Source organism: Artemia franciscana, chromosome 1 (assembly GCF_032884065.1).
Source record: "Artemia franciscana chromosome 1, ASM3288406v1, whole genome shotgun sequence".
In the NCBI taxonomy this organism is placed as follows: domain Eukaryota; kingdom Metazoa; phylum Arthropoda; class Branchiopoda; order Anostraca; family Artemiidae; genus Artemia; species Artemia franciscana.
This window is the reverse complement of record NC_088863.1, coordinates 27,013,097-27,034,064: the sequence shown is the minus strand read 5'-3', so window position 1 is coordinate 27,034,064 and position 20,968 is coordinate 27,013,097. Positions and strand designations below refer to the sequence as shown.

The following is a 20,968-nucleotide window of genomic DNA, read 5'->3' as shown; positions in this document are numbered from 1 at the left end:
TTTCTAGTGTTAGTAGGTCTAGTGAAATAAATCAGGTTTCGAGGTCTTGTTTGTTCTCTGCCACTTTTTTACCCGATTTGCCTGATTAGTGGTGCGGTGCCATTTCCATTTTTCCGTCGTGCCTGCCTGGGACATAAGGTAAAGATGAAATTTATATATAGCACGTGAGTAGTGGGGAGTCTGGGGGAGGATTGGGGAGCCGCCTCGATGATCAGCTTGATCTAAAAAATATTTATTATGATTTTTCCCCTTTTGCTAAAGGTGTTTATGATGATCATTTAGCTAGCCTTCCTGCTACTGATTTTTTATTTGAAGGGGATTTAGGAACACTTGTATTTGATGGGAACTTAAGATCAGCACTGTTTAACTGCAGAGGTTTGGCTAGTAGCCACGAGTTTGTTTCGCAGTTACTTTGTAATCACAGGGTAAGTATCTTAGGCCTATGTGAAACGTTTTTAAGTAATGAAAATGCAGAATTCATGAATTGTGATGGGTTTAAATTTATATCTAATAATTGGGAAAATAGACAGGGTGGCGGAGTTGGACTTTTTGTTCGGGATGATATTCCATTTGTTGTGAAGAAGCAACTATCTAAGCATGACCAAGAGATGACCTTTGAGAGCATTTGCATTGAGTGTGTGATTGATAATAGGAAAGTTCTTGTTTGTGTTGTTTATCGATCACCATCGGCTTCGTTACAAGAGTTTTTGCGAATTTATGAATGCTTCATTGAAGATGTGACTAATTTGAATTCTGAGAAAGTTCTGGTAATGGGTGATTTTAATATTAATTTATTGTTAGCTCAGACAAATAGACCGGGAATTTCTAATCATTTGCATGAAAAATCGTTTGAGTTTCTGTGCATGAACCTATCAAAATCACTTTTACCATCATGCAGGTCTGCGACCCGGGTTACGGAAGATACGGCTACTCTCATTGATAATATTTTTTCTACTATCCCCGTTACTCTTTCGCATATTATATTTACAGATGTTTCTGACCATTGTGTGGTAGTTGCGGATGTTGGAATTAATCACAGACCAAAATTTTCGGAATTTAAACAAACTCGAAAAGTTGATAAAGAAGGAATGGATAAATTGGGGAACCTTTTGTATTTAAATGAATGGACTGCAATTCTAGAATGTGAATGCCCTGAGATTTCTACGGCTCTGTTCTTAAAATATTTCCGTGAGTGCTTGGATGAAGCATGTCCATTGAGACGCATTAAAATAAAAAAATATACACTCCCTAAAAAACCATGGATCTCACGCGGGCTTCTACACTCTATTTCAATAAAAAATAAGCTATTTAAAATATCTATGTCATTCCCATTTACTAAAAATAAAGAAGAGTTTAAAAAGTATAAAAATGTCCTGACACAGTTAATTCGGAAAGCAAAAGCTAGATATTTTGAAAAATCATTTGTAGAAGCTCGTGGGGATCAAAAACATACTTGGAGACTTATTAACTCTCTGTTGGGAAGGTCTCAAAAATCTTCATTTCCGAATGAAATGTTACGTGGTGATGGTACTTTTTCTTCCGATAAGCAGGAAATAGTGAACTTGCTCAATGCTCATTTTGTAAGCATCGGTGAAAAAACAGCTAATGTATCTCATGTTTCTCCAAATAATAATAACAATGATTTATTTAAAGATCATATGCCCCCTCCCTCTGATAAAAGCATGTTCCTTTCCCCGGTTACTGAAATTGAACTAAAACTGATCATATCTAAAATGAAGAGCGGTTCATCTGAAGCCCTTGATGGATCTTCTACTAATTTGGTCAAAGAAATATTCCCAGTTATATCACCGGTTTTATGCCACATTATTAATCTTATATTTGTAACTGGTGTCTATCCTTCAACATTTAAATCAGCAAGAATTGTGGCCCTACATAAAGGTGATGACCCGAGGCTTCCTGCTAATTATCGTCCTATATCGATACTCTCTGCTTTTTCGAAGGTTGTAGAGCGAGCACTGTATAACAGAATTTATTCTTTTTTTGAGAAATTTGATTACATTTCTAAACTTCAGTTTGGATTTAGAAAAGAGCATTGCAGTGATCATCCTATGGCTATTATTGTCCAACATATTAATGATTGTCTCGACCGTGGAGAAACGCCTGCAACTATATTTTTAGACATACAGAAAGCTTTTGATTCCATTTCTCATGAAATTCTTTTTTATAAGCTTTCGAATGCTGGTATTCGCGGTAATTGCCTTAGGTTACTTGAATCGTATCTTCATGGGAGGCAGCAGATACTTATATATAATGATGTTAGATCTGATTCTTTACAGCAGTCAGATAAGGTTGGTGTTCCCCAGGGATCCGTATTAGGACCTCTGCTTTTCCTAGTTTACATTAATGATTTGTGCTCAGCTACTGGAGTTTCTTCTATAGACACTCAGTTTGCTGACGACACTGCAGCAACCGTTTCTGGTAAATCTCGTGAAGAGCTAGTGGTCAATTTAACATCCGCATATGATGGATTGTCTACTTGGCTCTCTGATAATAGACTACTTCTGAATAGAAAGAAGACTAAGTTTATTGTTTACAGCAGGACGGGTCACAAGTTTCCAGATATAGAATCAGTTTCCATTTCTGCGAATGAACCTGAGTCTGTTATTGAAAGGGTTGTATTGATAAGATATTTAGGAGTTGTGTTTGATGAGAATTTGTCATGGAAAGAGCAAATTAATCAGGTTAGAGCAAAGTCTGCCCGTGGAGTTGGTATAATGTGCAGACTGAAAAACCTTCTTCCATATTGCGCTCTTAAATCCATTTACTTTTCCCTTGTGCAATCCCATTTTGATTATGCATCTATTATTTTTTTGAACACTTTTAAAAGTAATGTTACCCCTCTACAGATTATACAAAATAAAGCAGTTCGTATACTTAAACCTTTTCTGCCATCGCCACCAAAGTTCCCCTTAAAATCCATAACAGAGACCCTTTTTTCACTTCATAATATTCTTCCTGTTCGGCAAAGTATCCAATTTTTAAGTGTTATGTTTAAGATTAAGCTTGAACGAGAAAAGCTCCCCAGATATTTTGCATCGATGGGTCTTATTTCTTCTCCTTCATCTTCACAAGTTGAAACCCGTGGTAAATATAATCTGCGGACTCCTAAGGTAGTTACAGAGAGGTCGCGTTTTTGCCTGAGGTATTTGATTCCTCTACATTGGGAAAGTTTGAAAAATGAGATTGATTTTAATATAAGCATAGATGCTATAAGACGGAAGTTGAAAAGAGTGCTGATTGAAAGTTATAAATCTAAATAATATGATTTTTTTTTTTTTTTTTGATTTTTTTTTTAGGGATATTTATATTTTTTTTTTTTTTTTTTAGTGTTGGGTTGGTCTCTGGGGTTCGCCCATGAGGCCTCCAGATGTCTTACGACTCACTTGGTTTTAAGTTGTAAATTTAATTGTGTCTCAGGATGGTGCGCGGAGGATGGAAGTGGTATCGTACGGCACGGGATTTGTTTTTTATTTATTTCTGTCAAGTTTGGTTAAGAGAAGTTTTTATTTTTAATTTTATGCATATTTAGTGTTTCTTAAAGGTAGCTCAATTGCATTCGAGCTATACTCTCAGCCTTGAGTTACCTAATATTTTGTATATATTGGTTATAATAAAAGAACCTTGAACCTTGAACTAACAATTGGACACAGGACGGTGAACAGACTCGTGCACAAGATTCAATTTTCTTCGTTTTTTTTTTTTGGGGGGGGGGGGGGTAAAACAATGAAGATTTATAAAAAATACAAATTTTATGAGCATTTTTAAGAGAATACGGAACACATCGTAACAATCAAATATTTCGGGGGAACAGGGGCTCAACCCCTCCCCCAATAAATACCGTGAAGGAATATAAAATGAACTCAGAAACTTACAGCTCGCTACTTGTTCCTGCTTTTTCCAGAGTGTGATATAGCTGTCGGATTTCCTTGCTATTAAAACCAATTTCATAGCTCTTAACACCATTTTCAGTTGGATCTTCACCTGATCCCCAGGTAAGGGAAGAATATGAATTGGCGAAACTAACTGAAAAATAAAGTAGAATACTGTACATAAAAAAAACAAAAAACAATCCAAGCAACAGGCGAACAAGCAACAACAACCAAAGCAGTCTGCAGTTACGGGTGCCCACAGCAAAAATTTTTATGGTGGAAAGAAGATATGAAACAATTTTTTCGAAGGCGAATCCAAAACGCAAACAAAGCGCATTATGGACCCCAATTTGGAATTAAATAGAATTTAAAAAAAAATTACCACAGTCAGGTAACCGAATTTGAATTTTACGCTAAACAGGCACTCGTATATATATATATATATATATATATATATATATATATATATATATATATATATATATATATATATATATATATATATATATATATATATATATATATATATATATATATATATATATATATATATATATATATATATATATATATATATATATATATATATATATATATATATATATATATATATATATATATATATATATATATATATATATATATATATATATATATATATATATATATATATATATATATATATATATATATATATATATATATATATATATAGATAGATATATATATATATATATATATATATATATATATATATATATATATATATATATATATATATATATATATATATATATGTATATATATATATATATATATATATATATATATATATATATATATATATATATATATATATATATATATATATATATATATATATATATATATATATATATATATATATATATATATATATATATATATATATATAATCGAAAGAACTTGACGTTCACGTCAAACATAATTCATTGTACAAAAAAAAGTCAACACTTAGTTAAAAAGTCAAAAAGAAAAAATAAATAGATAACAATAAAATTAATGACTAATTTTCCTGGCTATTATATAACTCAACAAAACTCAGAATAAAACTCTTCCGATATCTTTCACGTTTAGCGGGGAAGGGAGTCAGTTTGGGGATTTTGTGGGATTTTATACGGGACGGTCTGTTGCGGGCGGGAAGGTAGGGTTCGGGGATAATGGAACGTAAGCGGGGAGCAGAAAGGGTCTTGGTAGCAAATTTTCACTGTGCGCATCTTAAGGTAAGGCTACGACAAAAATTGTCTTAGCATAATAGTGCAAAGACAATTCACCAAGGGCCGCAACTGCTGTAGTGGCATAAAAGTAGAGAACTTATACAAAGTTAGCATTTAACAAACTGAAGTAAGCCTACATGGACAGTACTCTCCGGGGGGCGATAGTATAATAAGGACGTGGTCCTACTCAAACGAGTGTCACAAGCAAGTGTAAGCTGGAATTGCTACAAATAAACATAGGGAAAAAAATCTGTTTTTCTTTTTCGTTGACTACTTTCTTACAGTTCGTTACCACGAACTGTTTGATTTTCTGGGCATCTGAACTTTCAGTTTCAAATTTGCCAGAGAATTAACACAATTTCTCTGGCATTTAATATCTTTTACGTAAAGCAGCCGAAAGCCTTATTTCTTTCTTTCTTTAAAGCTCCATTAAAATTTACATGAATCTCAAAAGCAAGATGGTAAACATAGGAAGGACATAACTTTAGGACAAGTTGGACACTTATTTCATTTGCAAAGGATTCGGACGAAAATCTTAGCATCTAGACGTAATCAGAACACATTAAGTACATATAATATAAAATTCCAACATCAGAGCACACTATGTACATATTTCCAAAGTGATGTTTGATTTTCATCAGACTGCACCTATGCAAGATTTCTAGTCTTGTTGTTTACGAATCTGAGGCTAATAAAACTTTACTTATGTGGCTGACAATAATTTGTAAATGCAATAAGTATTTACTAGTTTTACTGCTATTAATATACACACAATTTCTGTAAATAAAAAAATAGGAGAAGTTATTCTTTTTTTCCAGGATTGTAAGCAAAAAGTAAAGAGCGATACTTGAAACAAAACGACAAGAATTTAGCTTAATAGCAGAAATTACAAGGAACGAAGAAATACAACCTAAAACGAAGAGAAATTACGAAAAAAGCAAAATATTAAGACAAGGAAAAATCATTACAAACTAGTGTCTTGTTGCCGTAACTATAAAGCTTTGTCTGCGCTTTAGAGTACTTTACAGTTTTTCTTTTTCACCAAGATCTTCCATGTAAATGCGTCCCTTTAAAATGTACATAAACAAAACAATAGGCTGCGCAAGACCCCAACTTGAGCCCAAAAGTTAAACTTTGGCTCTATACGCCATAGTTTTAACTTTTTATCTAATGCGTCAAGGACAAATGCTCTAAGACAAAAGCTGCTAACATATTAAAGTCAAAACAAAAAGTTGGTTCTTTTTCATAGTACATTTAGAATTGGACGGTTTATATATCCCTATTTAGTTGAGAAAATAAAATTTAGAACTGAAATATTTTGAAAGGCAATCGAAAAATATGCAACTATTAACCAACTGGTTTCATTCATTGAATTCAGTAATGCTTTCAGTTAAACACAGGCAAAACTTTAGCGTAAGGAGTAGGTTAAGGCGGCAAGATCCCCCCTGATATACAGATGGTTGGGCTGAGGAAACTTTCAGTTTAATCTTTATATTTAGTTTTTAGTGAAGTACGAATGACACTCAAGGCTTATAGGTTTTTTAAGGGGAAAGACACCACACTGACGGGAAAGATATTTCTCGACATAAGTTATTTGTAACAACATAGCTTTAATGTTAAAAAAAAGTGTTTTCCACACCAGTGTTTTCTATTTTTTTTGTTGTTGTTTCCTTAAAAACATCTTAATCTCTAATATTTTAAAAGATTCATTTTTGTAGCCGTTAGTTTCTTTTTATTCGCTATTCCCTCAAAAAGCTCCTTTTAATTGCTGATATTTTAAAGACAGGGACACAGAGAGGAAGGATGGGGGCACAAGGCAGGGAGTAGAGAGGAAGACAGGGAGTGGAGCTCATGATGAATAAGAAACCTGCTGCTAAGTCTAGTTTTGGCTGGAAAGGTACTAATAAGAGAACACTAATCGCTCATTTTATGATTAAAAGAGCAGAGCAGAGTATCAGTCAGAATAGCATATGTCCTTGTGGAACCGACTGATGGAGATAGTAGTGACTCAGATGGATTTTACTTACAGTTACAGGAACAAATAGACATGGTTCCAGGTAGAAATATGCCGTTTTTATTAGGAGATTTTAACGTCCATGTCGGCAGAAATAGGGATAGATGGTATCCTAGCCTAGATAAAATTTGGTGTAGGAAAAGAAATCAATCAAGGCTACAAACTACTGCGATTTTGTACATATAACAATCTAGTTATAACCAATACAAGATTTGATCACAAAAAGGCCCATAAGTTAACATGGTATTCAAATGATGGTAAGACCTTATTGATTATGTTATTGTAAACCAACGACTGGCGTGATCAACACAAGATGCTAGGGTATATAGGAGTGTAGTTATTGATGTTAAAAGTAAAAATCTAGCAGTGTCTAGTGTTTATTTAAAGCTGAAATTTCGGAAGGTATACTATCTTCCGAGAAGTTATGACGTTGGTAAACTCCAAGAAGAGAATTTGAGAGGAAATTTCAAGGAACAGTTGAATATTAAACTGGAGAATCTAAAATTCGACAATCTTCAATATAGATGGAATAATATTAGGAAAATAGTTTGTAAAGTTGCTGATGGTGTCTTAGGGAAGAAAGAACGCAGCTAGGAATATTAGTGAGAAGGCTTTATGTTTAATAGAGAGAAGAAGCGGCTTGTACAAGAATTATCTAAGTGATAGAATTGCTGAAGATCTGGAATATGCAGCTAGACGGCATAATAGTAAAATATTGTAATAGCATGTTAATAAATTGAGAGGGAGTAGTCAATCCCAACTTTTCCCAGTTAAAGATAGGAACGAGGTCACAATTAGTGATAAGGCAAGAGTTAAGAGAGATGGGCAGAACATTTTGAAAATGTACTAAACCGAGATAAAGTCACAGAAAAGATATAGAATTTGACGAAAAAGTTTGTGACCCTTTGGATGTGAAGGAAGATTTATTTTGTGAGGAAGAATTAATAAAAGTACTAAAAGGATTAAAAAATATTAAGGCCCCAGGCGCTGATAGTGTGGTAAATGATTTTTTAAATTTGTTGGTTTTAAAAGTTAGAAATAAGTTATTAGAGATTACGAATATAATTTTTGAAAAAAGGGAAGTACCTAACGATTTTAGGAAAACCCTAATTAAACTCCTGTATAAGAAAAGTGATAAGAGTGAGTATGGTAATTATAGAAGCATTAGCCTAGTCTCTGTAGGTAGCAAATTACATAGTATTATGATAATTTATAACTGAGAGACGAGGTAGACAAAGTTTTAAGAGAAGACCAATGCGGTTTCAGGAAGTTTAAAGGATGTGTCAGCCAAACTTTTACTCTTAGGTTAATAACTGAGAAATGGTTGAGTCATCAAACACCTTTAGTCCTCAGTTTTATAGATTATGGGCAAGCGTTCTATACAACTGACAGAAGAGCTTTAGCAAAGGTCTTATCCTAGTATAGTATACTAGACAAATACATTTAAAGTGATACTCCAATGTACAAGAATAACACCGCTGCAGTTAAGGTAGGAAATGAGATTAGTAGCTGGTTTCGTTTTAAATCTGAGTTAAGCAGAGTTGTGTTCTATTCCTATTTATATGGATCATTTTGATGGACTTCGTGTTGAAGAGCAGAAAAATGGCAATGCGAGAACACGAAATCAAATCGAGAAGAAAACTTTCCTGGACTTTGATCTTGCTGATGATTTAAGCATCCTAGATGAAAGTGTGAGCAAAATGAATGAACTTTAAGAGGTTTTGTGAGTTCAGTGTGCTAAAATATGTTTAAAAATTATTGTTAAGATGACTTCGCTAAGGCTAGGAATAAAAGAAGATGAAAAGGTGACGTAGGGTAACGACAAGATCAATCAAATGTCCAGCTTCACTTACCTCCGTTGCATCATTAGTAAAGACGGTGGGAGCAGTGAAGATATTAAAAGCAGAAAGCCAAGGCTCAGGGTGTACTTTCACAGTTGAAGAAAGTTTGGAAGAATAGTAAGATGAGTCTGCGGACCAAGCTACAGTGATGATAGTGGTCAAATATGGTTCTGATGCATGGGCACTTTGTAAAACGGAGGAAGATTTGCAAGATGTTTTCTAGAGAAATTGCCTACGGATCGTTTTGGGCCCCCAGCTGACTAACCGTATTTCAAACAGTAGGCCGTGCGAAAAGTTTGATTCAATCCCACTTTTTAGGACTATAATGAGGGAAAGGTTGAGATTGTTAGGGCACGTCCTGCGGATGAAGGATGACAGATTGCCAAAGATTGTCCTTTTCGGCCAACCGTCTATGGCTAACCGGAAAGCAGGTCGTTCGCTGTTGAGGTGGGAGAATATCGTATAGAAATATTTAAGGGAAACGAGAACTTCCTGACAGGGTATAAAGAGGGGAACTTGGAATAGGCTAGGACAGAGGAGGAGCTTGCGTAGCTGTGTTGGTCTCAGGCGGTTTGGTTCGGGGGTGAGTTGTTAGCAGTAGTAGTGGTAGTTTCCTTTCAAATGAGCAGAGAAATCATTTGGTTAAGCAATCATTCCGTTAAAACAGTCTATGTAATCGTACTACACTTTTAGGGGTTTGAAGGGCGGCCACACCGCTTATGCGCGATAGTTTCTATTTTGCTTAAGTTTGGCTTCAATTTATTCTTAAATGCCGTTCATTTTAGATTCCGTTCCTTTATTCATATAATTTTCTGCTCATATTAGGCTTGCCATCTTACAAAATATTTATTCTGTTCGTTTTAACATTTTCAAAAGATCCGTTTTTAGAAAATCGGCTATTTATCTTTCATGGAAACACTTTTTTTTTTTTCAATTTAATGCTACGAAAAGGTGAAGGTAAATGTTCAAGTACGCAGGGGATTTTCATGGCTTATGATTTCTACGAATTAGAATAATTCATCAGTTTTTGAGGTTTCGACAGATTTTAAAATCTAAAATTCAGAAATCTTTCTAACTGAGATTTTATGTGTCTACATCTTAATGTTCAAAGTCTGCATCAACACTGGTCATAAGAATGAATATCAAATATTATTTCAAAACACATTAAAATCAAAGAGGCTTTAGATTAGTTAACTTTTATCCTATTATTCATTGTTTTAAAAAAAAATGTCCAATTTATATAACATTTTACCTTGGCTATAGATATATTATATTTATGTATATATTAAGTTTCTTTTTGGTTTTTCTTTTTCTATATTTTTACTCCTATTACTGCATTTTATAAGCGCAGAGGGTTTAAATGAGCTATTTTATTTTCATTAACTAACTCTGTACATAATAGTAGTAACATTAGTAAACAATTTTACAAAATAAAATTTTAAATATTTACCAGATTTGCTGTGCATAGGTCTACACGGGTGAGGTTAGTTTTTCTAATTTTCCTTTTAAGTTAAATGAGTGCTAAAAAGCCTAAAATAATTAATGAGTCAAAGAGTAGTGTTGACTACTCTAGGGGATCAAAAACATCACAACTTGAACTCATGCTTGGCAGCACCCCAATGACCAAACTTCCGTGTTATTTCATTATATCTGTAATATGGTTTTGCCGAAAAATATGCTAGTGTGAATTTGGATCATTCTTTATCTTTTTTATTTTTTAAGTCACGACAAGTGTGTCAGGCCCTAGGATCAATTAATCAAAAATTTTACCTCCACGGATTCTTAAAAAGAAAGTAAAAGAACAAGAATATCTTTTTAAACAAATTAAAGGCCGTAAAAATATCCTAAAAGACTTGTCTAACTCACCATCTCCACTCTTTTTAGCAAAAACAGCAGCTAACTTCGAAGCTTTCACTTCATAGGGCAGAACGATAAGATTTCCTCCAACAGGAAGCAGTACTTGAGAGCTGTCCCTCAAACAATAAACAGAGGGTGTCTCAGGCACTGACTTTAACTTTCTTGAGGCATCAGCAATACCAAATTTGGTATCCCACATGACCACGAGACCTCCTTCGTCAGAAATATCTGCCCCATACATAAGGACATGTCTTTTATCCAAGACAGCTATGGACACTGGAACTTTTGGACTGAATCTATTTAACTTATATATGTCAACAACTTTTTTACCACTGATTCCAAGAAGTGCATTCTGAATTAAGAGCTTGCCATCTGCCCCTTAAACAAAAGGAAATAATAAAAGCAAAATTTGGCACAAAACTGAGAATAAAATTCCTATCCAGCATAAGACCGTGTTTAGATGTTTAGATGAGATATAACGGAGTCATATACCAAGAACTCAAACATGTATAAGAGATATAGTATACAGAAGTCCCACAACTTTGAAATTCTATTGAAAGTGATAGACGTATTTACATAAAAAAGGAGACCTTTTATAAAGTGTTTCAAAAATTTTGTCTGGAAAAAGTGTCTCTAAAGTTTTAAATGCTAGCCCGTCCAAACATTGAGTGTCAGAATTCATCACAAAACGTGACACCTATTTTGCATTTTTTTTTTCTTAAAAATCATTCAAGTCCAAATGTATAAGCAGTAGAAGCTATTAAAAATAAGACTAGTTGACAAGAACCAGCCTACAACAGAAGTCTATTGGCACTGGCTACAGTGGCGCCCAGGCACCCAAACAATAGATTATGACTTAACTCTCCCCAAAACCAATGTGGCGGTACAGCCGGATAAAGGAGGATTGAAGTGGTTAGGGCCAATTGGGCCCCGCATTAGAAAGAGCCTCGCCTTAGCATCAAAAATGAACAAAAGTAGAGATTTTGAAATTTAAAGTAAATTGTTTTTGACGCTACGGGATAAATTCTGAATTATTCACATAATTAAAACATATTTATTTTAAGTTTGTGTATGTGGATGAGATTTATTAATATGTTTATTATATATGAGTTTTATAATGGAGAAAATTGATGTTCGTAAAAGTTCACGTCAAATTTATCGATTTTAAGCAGGATAGTCCTATATTAGAGAGATTTTGTACTACGTATGTGAACTACTTTATGCACGCAAACTACTATGCAGGTATATTTTTCTTAAATATTTAATATACATAGAGGGCCCCGCAAAAAAAAATCCCATCGGGTCCCGCGCCTGTTCGATCTGAGACTGTGTGGTAGGAAAAAAGAGAGGTTAGAAAGGAAAAAAGAGAGAAAATTGCTTGAAATGCACAGGAATCAGGAAATTCTCCAGCATTTTACTTCTTTAAGGAAAAATGTAAGATGTTATCCACCCTCCCTCTAAAGAAAAATAAAACTGTGTACCTACTTCAAACAGTTAACACATCAAGTGATGTTTGTTATTGAGAGCTCATGAGCTTCCATTCGTGAATTCATCCATGGCCGACAACCATAATTGTAGACTGTTTTAGCGGTTTTTTCAGAAATTGATTGGAAAAAGCACCTTCAAGTAAATTTTTCAGCCTCATATGCAAATTGTCTGATAAAAGTTCAAAGCAAACCCTTTTATTACTTGTATAAAGGATGTCCAGGAAAAAAGAAAAACAACGGCTAAAATCCACTTCAGCAAGGGCCTAATGCATTTTATCTTAGCGATATTTCATTAAGCTCTGAAAACTGTGTCCTTGGACACAGAAAAAATAAAATGAAAGCATTTAGAATAGCTCTTGAAAAACATATCTGCCTGTAATTCCATGTAATCCCCCCTCCTAAAACAAATGCGCATAAAATTCCAATAACACCGCTCAAATCTACTCAACGAAAATTTAACCGTCACAAGCTTTTGGTTGCTATTCATTGCATCTTTTTTTAATACCGTCTACACTCCTTTTGGTGATACTAACTTTTTTAGTTTCCAACTCTAATAAATAAACTACGTAGCGCCTACACATACCATACTAAAACAACAAAATTATAACTTCTTCAAATAAAAAAAAATATTAAAAACAGCTTTAAATTTAAGCAGCCTTTATTTTTAAATTTTTAGTAATTCATGTCTTTTAAAGGCCAAAGTTCGCAATAAAGCAACATAAATGTTAAATTTATTCAAAAACTCGTATTAGCTGACACTAGTAGCTATATTTAATCTAAATATAACAATAAAAATTAGCTACAACCAGGATTATCTATTGTAATCTCAAAGATCATAGCCAATCCAAAATTCATGTAGAATATTCGATTGTCAGCTTTACCCAAAACATAATACTTGAAACAAGTTAACACAAATAAAAATACCACTGTCCGAAACATAAATACTCGACAAAAAATATAAAAGGCTTTTTTTTCAAACGAAAGTAAACACCAACATGAAACTCAAAACAAATAGATAATATGTTATATTTTAGAGGAGCTTCGCACCTCAGCCCCCTTTCTTAAACACAAACTCTTTGTGTGCTAGAGTTTGACTTTTTTCCCCAATCCTTAAAGAACCAGTGTTCTAACACAGGGGCATTATGATGAAAAGCCTTATTTTGAAAATACCTCGAAAATGGGAGGGCTTATTTATTCAAATTTAGCTTAAATAACAAAATTTTTAAGTCAAATATTTCGGAAGGCCATTAGTAAAAATAAAACTTACAATTACTCAGAAAATAATTCTTTCGGTTAACCATTAAATAATAAATCAATTGTTAATAATTCGGTTAATCTGTCAAAAAAAAAATAAAGTTGCCAACAGGTTTTATAACAACACGTGTTGAAACTCGTTTTTACCGCCATCAATTCAAATATTTAATTCATGATAAAATAAAGTTTAGACACGACATAGAAGATAACAAAAAGAGCAATATCTTCCATTATTTGTAGTATTCTAAAACCAGTAGAGCAGTAAGTTAAGACATTCTTGCCTTTATAATTTTTTTCCTTTGTATTTTAGTTTCAAATTCCACCACCATTAGCACTGTAATCAATAATATATAACCTTCTTGTGATTAAATACTTACAATAGGCAATAATTTCAACCTGATCTGTTACATCAGCTCCAAGAAGAGGAACGCCTTTTTTGTACCTCATTGTAAAGACAGCATGACTTTCAGGACAGAAGTCTGACGACAGGCGGACGCAGAATGCTTGTAATTTGAGAGACTCTTCTTTCTGGAATTTCAAGAAATATCACTTTTATTACAAAACCACGTGAAATAGTTGACTTTTTGGCAAATATCTCCAAAGCTTAGCCCTATTCTTGTCCAAGACAATGTTTTGAAAATGTCCCAATCTTCGTTTTTCTTCCTTTAATATTTTGGAGAATTATATTAAAATTTAGATTTTTTTTTAAATGCTTTATTTTGTTTTAAAATCATCTCAAAAAATAATCAGCTCAAGTCAAGATAAACCAAACTTGCAGGTAACCCGTTTTATTAAAGGAAATTGATACTCAAGCAATATCTGAAAGTCAATTGAAACTACTATCAATTCATGGGATATTCATCTATTAAAAAATCCAGTGTACAAGTAACATATGAAAGTCACTAGAAAATATCCTTAACTCACTGGAATAATATGTTATTAGAATGACCCAGTTTATCAGAATACATCTCAGTATAGAAGAAATATCTGATTGTCAATAAAAACTGTCCTCGACTCACCGAAATATTCTGCTATTAGAATATCCAAGTACATTCCACAACACCCCAGCACAGTAATACCTGAAAGTCAATTTTTTTTGACTATATGCCCATCCTAATGAAACATTCTGCCATTAAAATATCGCAGTTTATCTCCAATACATCCCAGTATAAGAATTATATCAGGAAGTCAATAGAAACTATGCTAAAATCACAGGGATATCCTGCTAATAGAATATACCAACATAGAAATAATATGTGAAATTCAACAGAAATTATCTTCAACTCATAGAGATATTCTCCTATTAGAATATCTAAGTACATCCCATAATATCCTAGCATAAAAGTATCATCTGAAAGTCAATAAGAAATATGTTCAGCCAACTGAAATATTCTACTACTAGAATATTCCAGTTTATCCCATAATGCATCTCAGTTGAAAAACAATATGGGGCAGTCAAAAGAAACTATGCTTAACTCACAGGGATATTCTGCTAATAGAATATACCAGCAAAAAATTAAAACATGAAAGTCAATAGAAACTATCCTCAACCCACTGGGACATTCTGCAATTATGATATAATATTCCATAACGACTCGGCAAAACCTCATACTATTAGAGCTCATGGTATTACTACCAATAAAAACTCACCGCACCACCAAGCCACCAGAGGCCAACACAGCTAAGTACCCTCCTTCTCTATCCAATTCTATTCAAAGCTCTTTACGTTTTCCTAGAAAGTTCTTATTTCCCTTAAGTCTTTTTTTTACGACATCCTCCCACCTCAACAGCGGACGATCCGCTTTCCGTTTAGCCCTAGAGTGTGGCCAAAAAGACAATCTTCGGCAATCTCCCATCTTTCAGCAGCAGAACGTGCCCTAGCAGGGCTCCTACACACTTTTCCCTTTAAAATCGTTGAAAAGGTGACTTAAGGCATAAAAAAATGACCAAATAGTGACCAAACTATTATCAGTTTACACGGTCAGAAGTACAAATTCTCTAATTCTCAAAGATTTTATGCATCATCCTTAATTATTTATTTTTCAGTGTGCTTCTCTTTATTGTTATTTCTGTTAACTTCACACATATAGGTACAATGAATCACAGTAAAAAAGGAACCTTTGATAGGCACGAAATAAAAAAAGAAAACAAAAACATTGAGATATATAGATCAAACTAAACGGCATCACCGAGCATGAGATCAGTTCTCCTTAGAATTCTTTTTCAGAGCGAAAAATTTGCTTTAGTTTTTAAATGTTATCAATCTTTTTTCTGTGGCTGCAACCTCTTTGGTATAACAATTTAGTTCATTTCTTACTGCCCAAGAACTTTCCATGATAGCCTGGGTGACACTGATTTCTTGCAGATATTTCGGTCAATCCCACTTTTCAGTCTATTCTTTTTTCTAGCTCTTTTAGCAGTTTAACTTCTTTTTGATCAGCTTCTCGCTTCTTTCCCACTCTACTCTTGATCTTTATAGCATTGACACTAAACTTCAAGATGGTCCAAGTAACTGGCACGAGCTTCCCGTGCTAGCTTCTGCAGATCACATGTAACAGTAACATTCTTGGGCTTGGCTCCGAACATTTTCAAACCCTCAGAAATTGTTAGCTTCACAATCAATATTCTTTCTCCTATTGCTGCATTCTGCTCGGGCATAATCTTTCCTGATAGAGTGCTATCAGGAAAACAGAGTGCTACTTTGACAAGGCCTGCAAGGTTAGGATACTTACACTTGCCAAACGAGCCTTCAAGACACATGAACTTCTCCCGATATTCGTCAACTCTTGTCGTAGCTACCAAGTCTAGATCCTTATCAAGCTGTTTGAGTTTCCACTCGTTATCAGGAACATCTGATTTTGAAACACCAACTTGTACTTTCGTAGCTATGGAACCAATATCTTTCAAACTTCTTGCTGTTTTTCTCTCTGTGAGATGAAAGCATCTGAAGCTCTTTATTAGTCTGGAAGAGTTGCTGTTCAATGATATGTCTTTTAGCAATTAGAAAGCTGGAGGTCTGTTAAAAATGAAGCGAATAGAAAGATGAAGCAGGTATCATCATCAAGAAAGATTTTTTATGACGTTCTTCAACATCTTTCAGGTAGTCATAAGACAACACAATGTCCACTAGGCTCTTTATATTTGACGACTCGTCAAAAATTTTAGCATGTACCCTCTTAGCCATTGCTTCAGCATTTTTTTTTCGTCCGAGATATGTCCAGACAGAACGAGTATGAGCTCCCTCGGCTCTGCAAACAAGAGATGGATCAGCGGTTCATCACGATGAAACTTTTCAGTGAACTTTACAAAGTAGTCAGCATTGTTCGCAACAAACTGAAACTCTGCTTTCATGGTTGGACTCTTCAGAAGCTTTGCAATCAAACAGATACGAGTTCAAATTCATAAGACTTTCCAATTTCTTACAGGTAAACTTCAGAAAGACCTCAATCAATGGTTCCCATTCCAAGAGAAACCTTAGCGAAACTGTGCTAAGTCTAAGCCATCTGGTGGACATATGCTTTGTAAATCCTACAGTTGTTACGTTCATTTCTTGCTGTGCCTTCCAAAACTCCTCTATCCAAGCCGCCCAGCCCTGACAAAAATAGTGCACTACTATCACCAACTATGAAATATCGTTTACAATAGTAATTGAGACTAAAATAGCTTCTAGTCTTTTTCGGGAAGTGTTATGAATAACATGGATCCTGCATCTCCCGTATCTAACAATCCTTTGCTTTGATCTCTGAGTTATTTGAAATTTTTAAATTTCATCAAGCACCAAACTTTTTTAACAAAAGGTCCATCACTCCCTATTATGAGGTTTTTAAGACTTAAATTGGTTTAATCAAATGCTTACATAAGCTCAGATTTTAAGTCTTCTGACTTTGCGTGACCAATGAAATAGGTAGCTAAGTAACGACAGACAACCCTTTTCACTTTCTCAGACCATAATCCGACTAAAACCTGAAATCTTTTTTACTAGCTTCGTTTGTCGTCTCATAAACTAAATAAAGTAGTGGGCACCCTTTAGATCATCCAGTATCATCATCCGAAAGTGAGGCGACAAGGTGTCAGATGATGTATGCAAGCTTATCAGCTCCAAGAGTAAAGTCCTTGAGCACCAAACATAGTTTTGAAAGTAGTTACGATACTGCCACAAGATGCAGTTGGAATATTCACCGAGACCTTTTCAACGCCTACACAACTTCAGCTTTCAAACATTATCTTTCAAGCAAACGAAGGGTTTGTGAGAGTTAGAAGACAAAAGATCTCCACTAGCGTTAGCGTCTGTTATAATCTGTAGCTGCAAAGGGTTTAACTTGTTGCTCAGTTTTACGGATGAAACTTTGCTCTAGCGTGATGCTGTAGAGCTTCTATGCCTTTGAGCAGTACAATGTACAGATACACAAGCTGCAGGAAAAACGCAGCAGCATTACTGAGCACTTCAGTACGTCAATCTTTACAGGGTCAACCAGTGGGATTATCTTTTGACAGCCATTCCTTCAAAAATCTGCGCTTCCCCATTCTGCAGGTATATCTTCATTAAAAATTTATAGAAATAAGAAAACGAAAATAAAATATAAGCACAATTTCATTTATAAATAAAAAACCAAAACTATCTTACACGTTTGATCCGGAAAAAACTAATTTCCATGACAATTGCAATCTTTACATGCAGGTTACAGAAATAAAAATTATCTATAAGCTTTATACCTGATGAGGGACCAGGAATAAGAAACAGGATAGGTTATGCAAGAAGAACTACTAAGGGGAAGGCAAATGGGGCCAAACTTAGAATTACTTCAAATATGCTATGCAAACTCATTTCTATCTACTTCTTTCTGAAAGGACATCATCTAATAACCTAATGTCAGGCTCCAGCAGCAAGAATCTTTAATCCCTTTTGCTGCTTACACGTACGACAGATTCACATGAAAATGAAACCAGAATAGCACTTCTAAGGGATCCAAGAAGATAGTTATCAGCCAAGAAGACAGCTATCATGACAGCAAAGTCTTCTGTTGTTGAATTTATACCAAGTAGAGTTAAAGAGCAGCACTGTACCTTTACCATTATGGTTAAAATTCAAATATTGAAGCTTACCATGTTAGCTACCGATGTTATGTCTGCTGAAAAAAGCACTTGAGTTGAGACAGGCTATATACTTAGAGACAATACTTAGAGATCTCTAAAAGTGAATGCTGCGCAGCGCAAAAGAAAATGCCTTTTTTCTCAAATCATTCCACCCTAAATGCGGTTTACATTGACCTGGAAACATAAATTCTTGGTGAAAAACCTTAGCCGTTTTCATAAAAGTGAGTTTAGCGACCATTTCTCGACAATATTGACAAATAGTGACCGGCTTTAAAAATAGTAACTTTAGTTGAAATAGCGACCACGTAGGAGCCCTACCCTGCCCATAACAACCTTTCTCTCATTAAAGCCCTAGAAATCGGAATTGAACCACACTTTTCTTCCAGCCTACTGTTTGAAATACAGTCAGACAGCCGGGTACCCAAAACGATCCATAGGCAATTACTCTGGAAAACCTCTAGAAGATCTTCGTCCGTTTTTCGGAGTAACCATGCTTCAGAACCATATTTGACCACTGTCGTCACAGTAGCTTCCTATGTTCACAGAATTATCTTCCTATTCTTCCAAACTTTTTTCTACTGAAAAAAAAAACACCCTTAACATTGGCTATTCTACTTTTAACATCTTCACTGCTCCCACAGTCTTTACCAGTAATGCTAAGAAGGTAAGTGATGCTGTCCACCTGATCAATCTTTTCGTTACCCAGCGTCACCTTTTCATCTTCACTTATTCCTAGCCTTAGCAACACTCTTCTTAACATTAATTTTCAATCTCATTTTAACACCCTGAACTTGCAAAACCTCTAAAATTTCATTGATTTTGCTCACACGTTCATCTAGGACGCTTAAATAATCAGCGGAGTCTAATTCCAGGAGTTTCTCTTCCCCATTTGATTCTGTGTTCTCCCATTCCCTTTTCTGATTTCCTTATGACAAACTCCATCAAAAAGATCCATATAAAGGGGATAGAAAACAACAACAATAAAGACAATTAAGCAAACAAAGTATCTTGTAACTGAACAGCCACCAGCACATGAGAAACAGGCGAATGACTCAGACCGATTTATGTTATACTCATACTCATTAAAATCCCTTCCCAGAGCTTAGATACCAATACAGTTATGAAAACTCATATCTTGTCCACGAGAAGCTTTTGGTACAAAGCTCTGAACTTGGCACCTCCTCCGATCCCGCGCTCCTACGCGTAGACTGTATTACAGCACCATAGACGGGAACGCAATTTTGTTTCGTTGCATACGTGGTGAAAATGTATGGGAGGTCGCGCTCAGCTGTGTTTTGTTTTACTCGGAATAAGCTGAGTTGGAGAATAGAATAAGCTGTTATGATATGGAAGGTTGATCGCTTGAAAGAGATTAAATAGAAAAAAACAAGTTTTTTAAATGAAAGTAAGAAGCAACATTAAAACTTAAAACGAACAGAAATTACTCCGTATATGAAAGGAGCTTTTCCTCCTCAACGCCCCGCTCTTCACGCTAAAGTTTGACAATTTCTCTTAACTCTACTTTTTAAACATTAAGAAACTTTAGCGTAAAGAGCGGGGCGTTGAAGAGGGAAAGCCCCTTTCATATACGGAGTAATTTCTGTTCGTTTTAAGTTTTAATGTTGCTCCTTACTTTCATTTGAGAAAACTTGTTTTTTTCTATTTAATTTCTGGACGTTTTTGAATTAATGCATATTTTGATCTTGGCTCTCCGCACATAACTAATTAAAACAGAATTTTCATATTAATTAAATGCAATTATCGGAATACTTTGATAAAAAAAGGGGTGAACGAGGAGGCCTAGTTCCCCTCCAATTTTTTGATTACTTAAAAAGGCAAGTAGAACTTTTAATTTTTTTACAAACGTTTTCATTGGTAAACATTATACCTAACTTATGAATTAACTTACATAACGAACTTCTATATTCGTATATTTTTATTGCGTATATGAGGGGGCAACCCTCGTCGATACCTCGCTCTTTACACTAAAGCTTGAATGTCCCAATTCCTTAAGAACGACCTCTAAATCACAAAGGCCGTAGAATAGAGAGTTGAAATTACTAGAAATACTTAAGCGTAAAGAGTGAGGTATAACGAGGAGGTAAACCCCACATATGCGTAATAAGTTTTGTTCGTTTTAAGTTTTAATGCTGCTCCTTACTTTCAGTAGAAAAAACTTTTCATATTTATTTTTTCATTGTTTTTCAAATAATGCTAGAAAATCCCGCGCCCCCTTCATTGAAATTCTCTTCCCTCATGAAAAGTTCCTCCATGG

General features: G+C 34.5%; 1 protein-coding gene across 3 annotated transcripts in view; it reads right to left on the bottom strand.

The window, feature by feature from the left end:
* LOC136027704 (uncharacterized) overlaps positions 1-20,968 on the bottom strand; it is an 84,963-nt gene that overhangs the window by 14,138 nt on the left and 49,857 nt on the right. For all 3 annotated transcript variants that reach the window (XM_065705157.1, XM_065705159.1, XM_065705165.1), the window contains exons 5-7: positions 13,977-14,127; positions 10,868-11,236; positions 3,894-4,044 (exon numbers count right to left, since the gene is read on the bottom strand). In XM_065705157.1, coding sequence (XP_065561229.1) covers positions 3,894-4,044; positions 10,868-11,236; positions 13,977-14,127 — 671 coding nt within the window. The remainder of the gene's footprint in view (positions 1-3,893; positions 4,045-10,867; positions 11,237-13,976; positions 14,128-20,968) is intronic.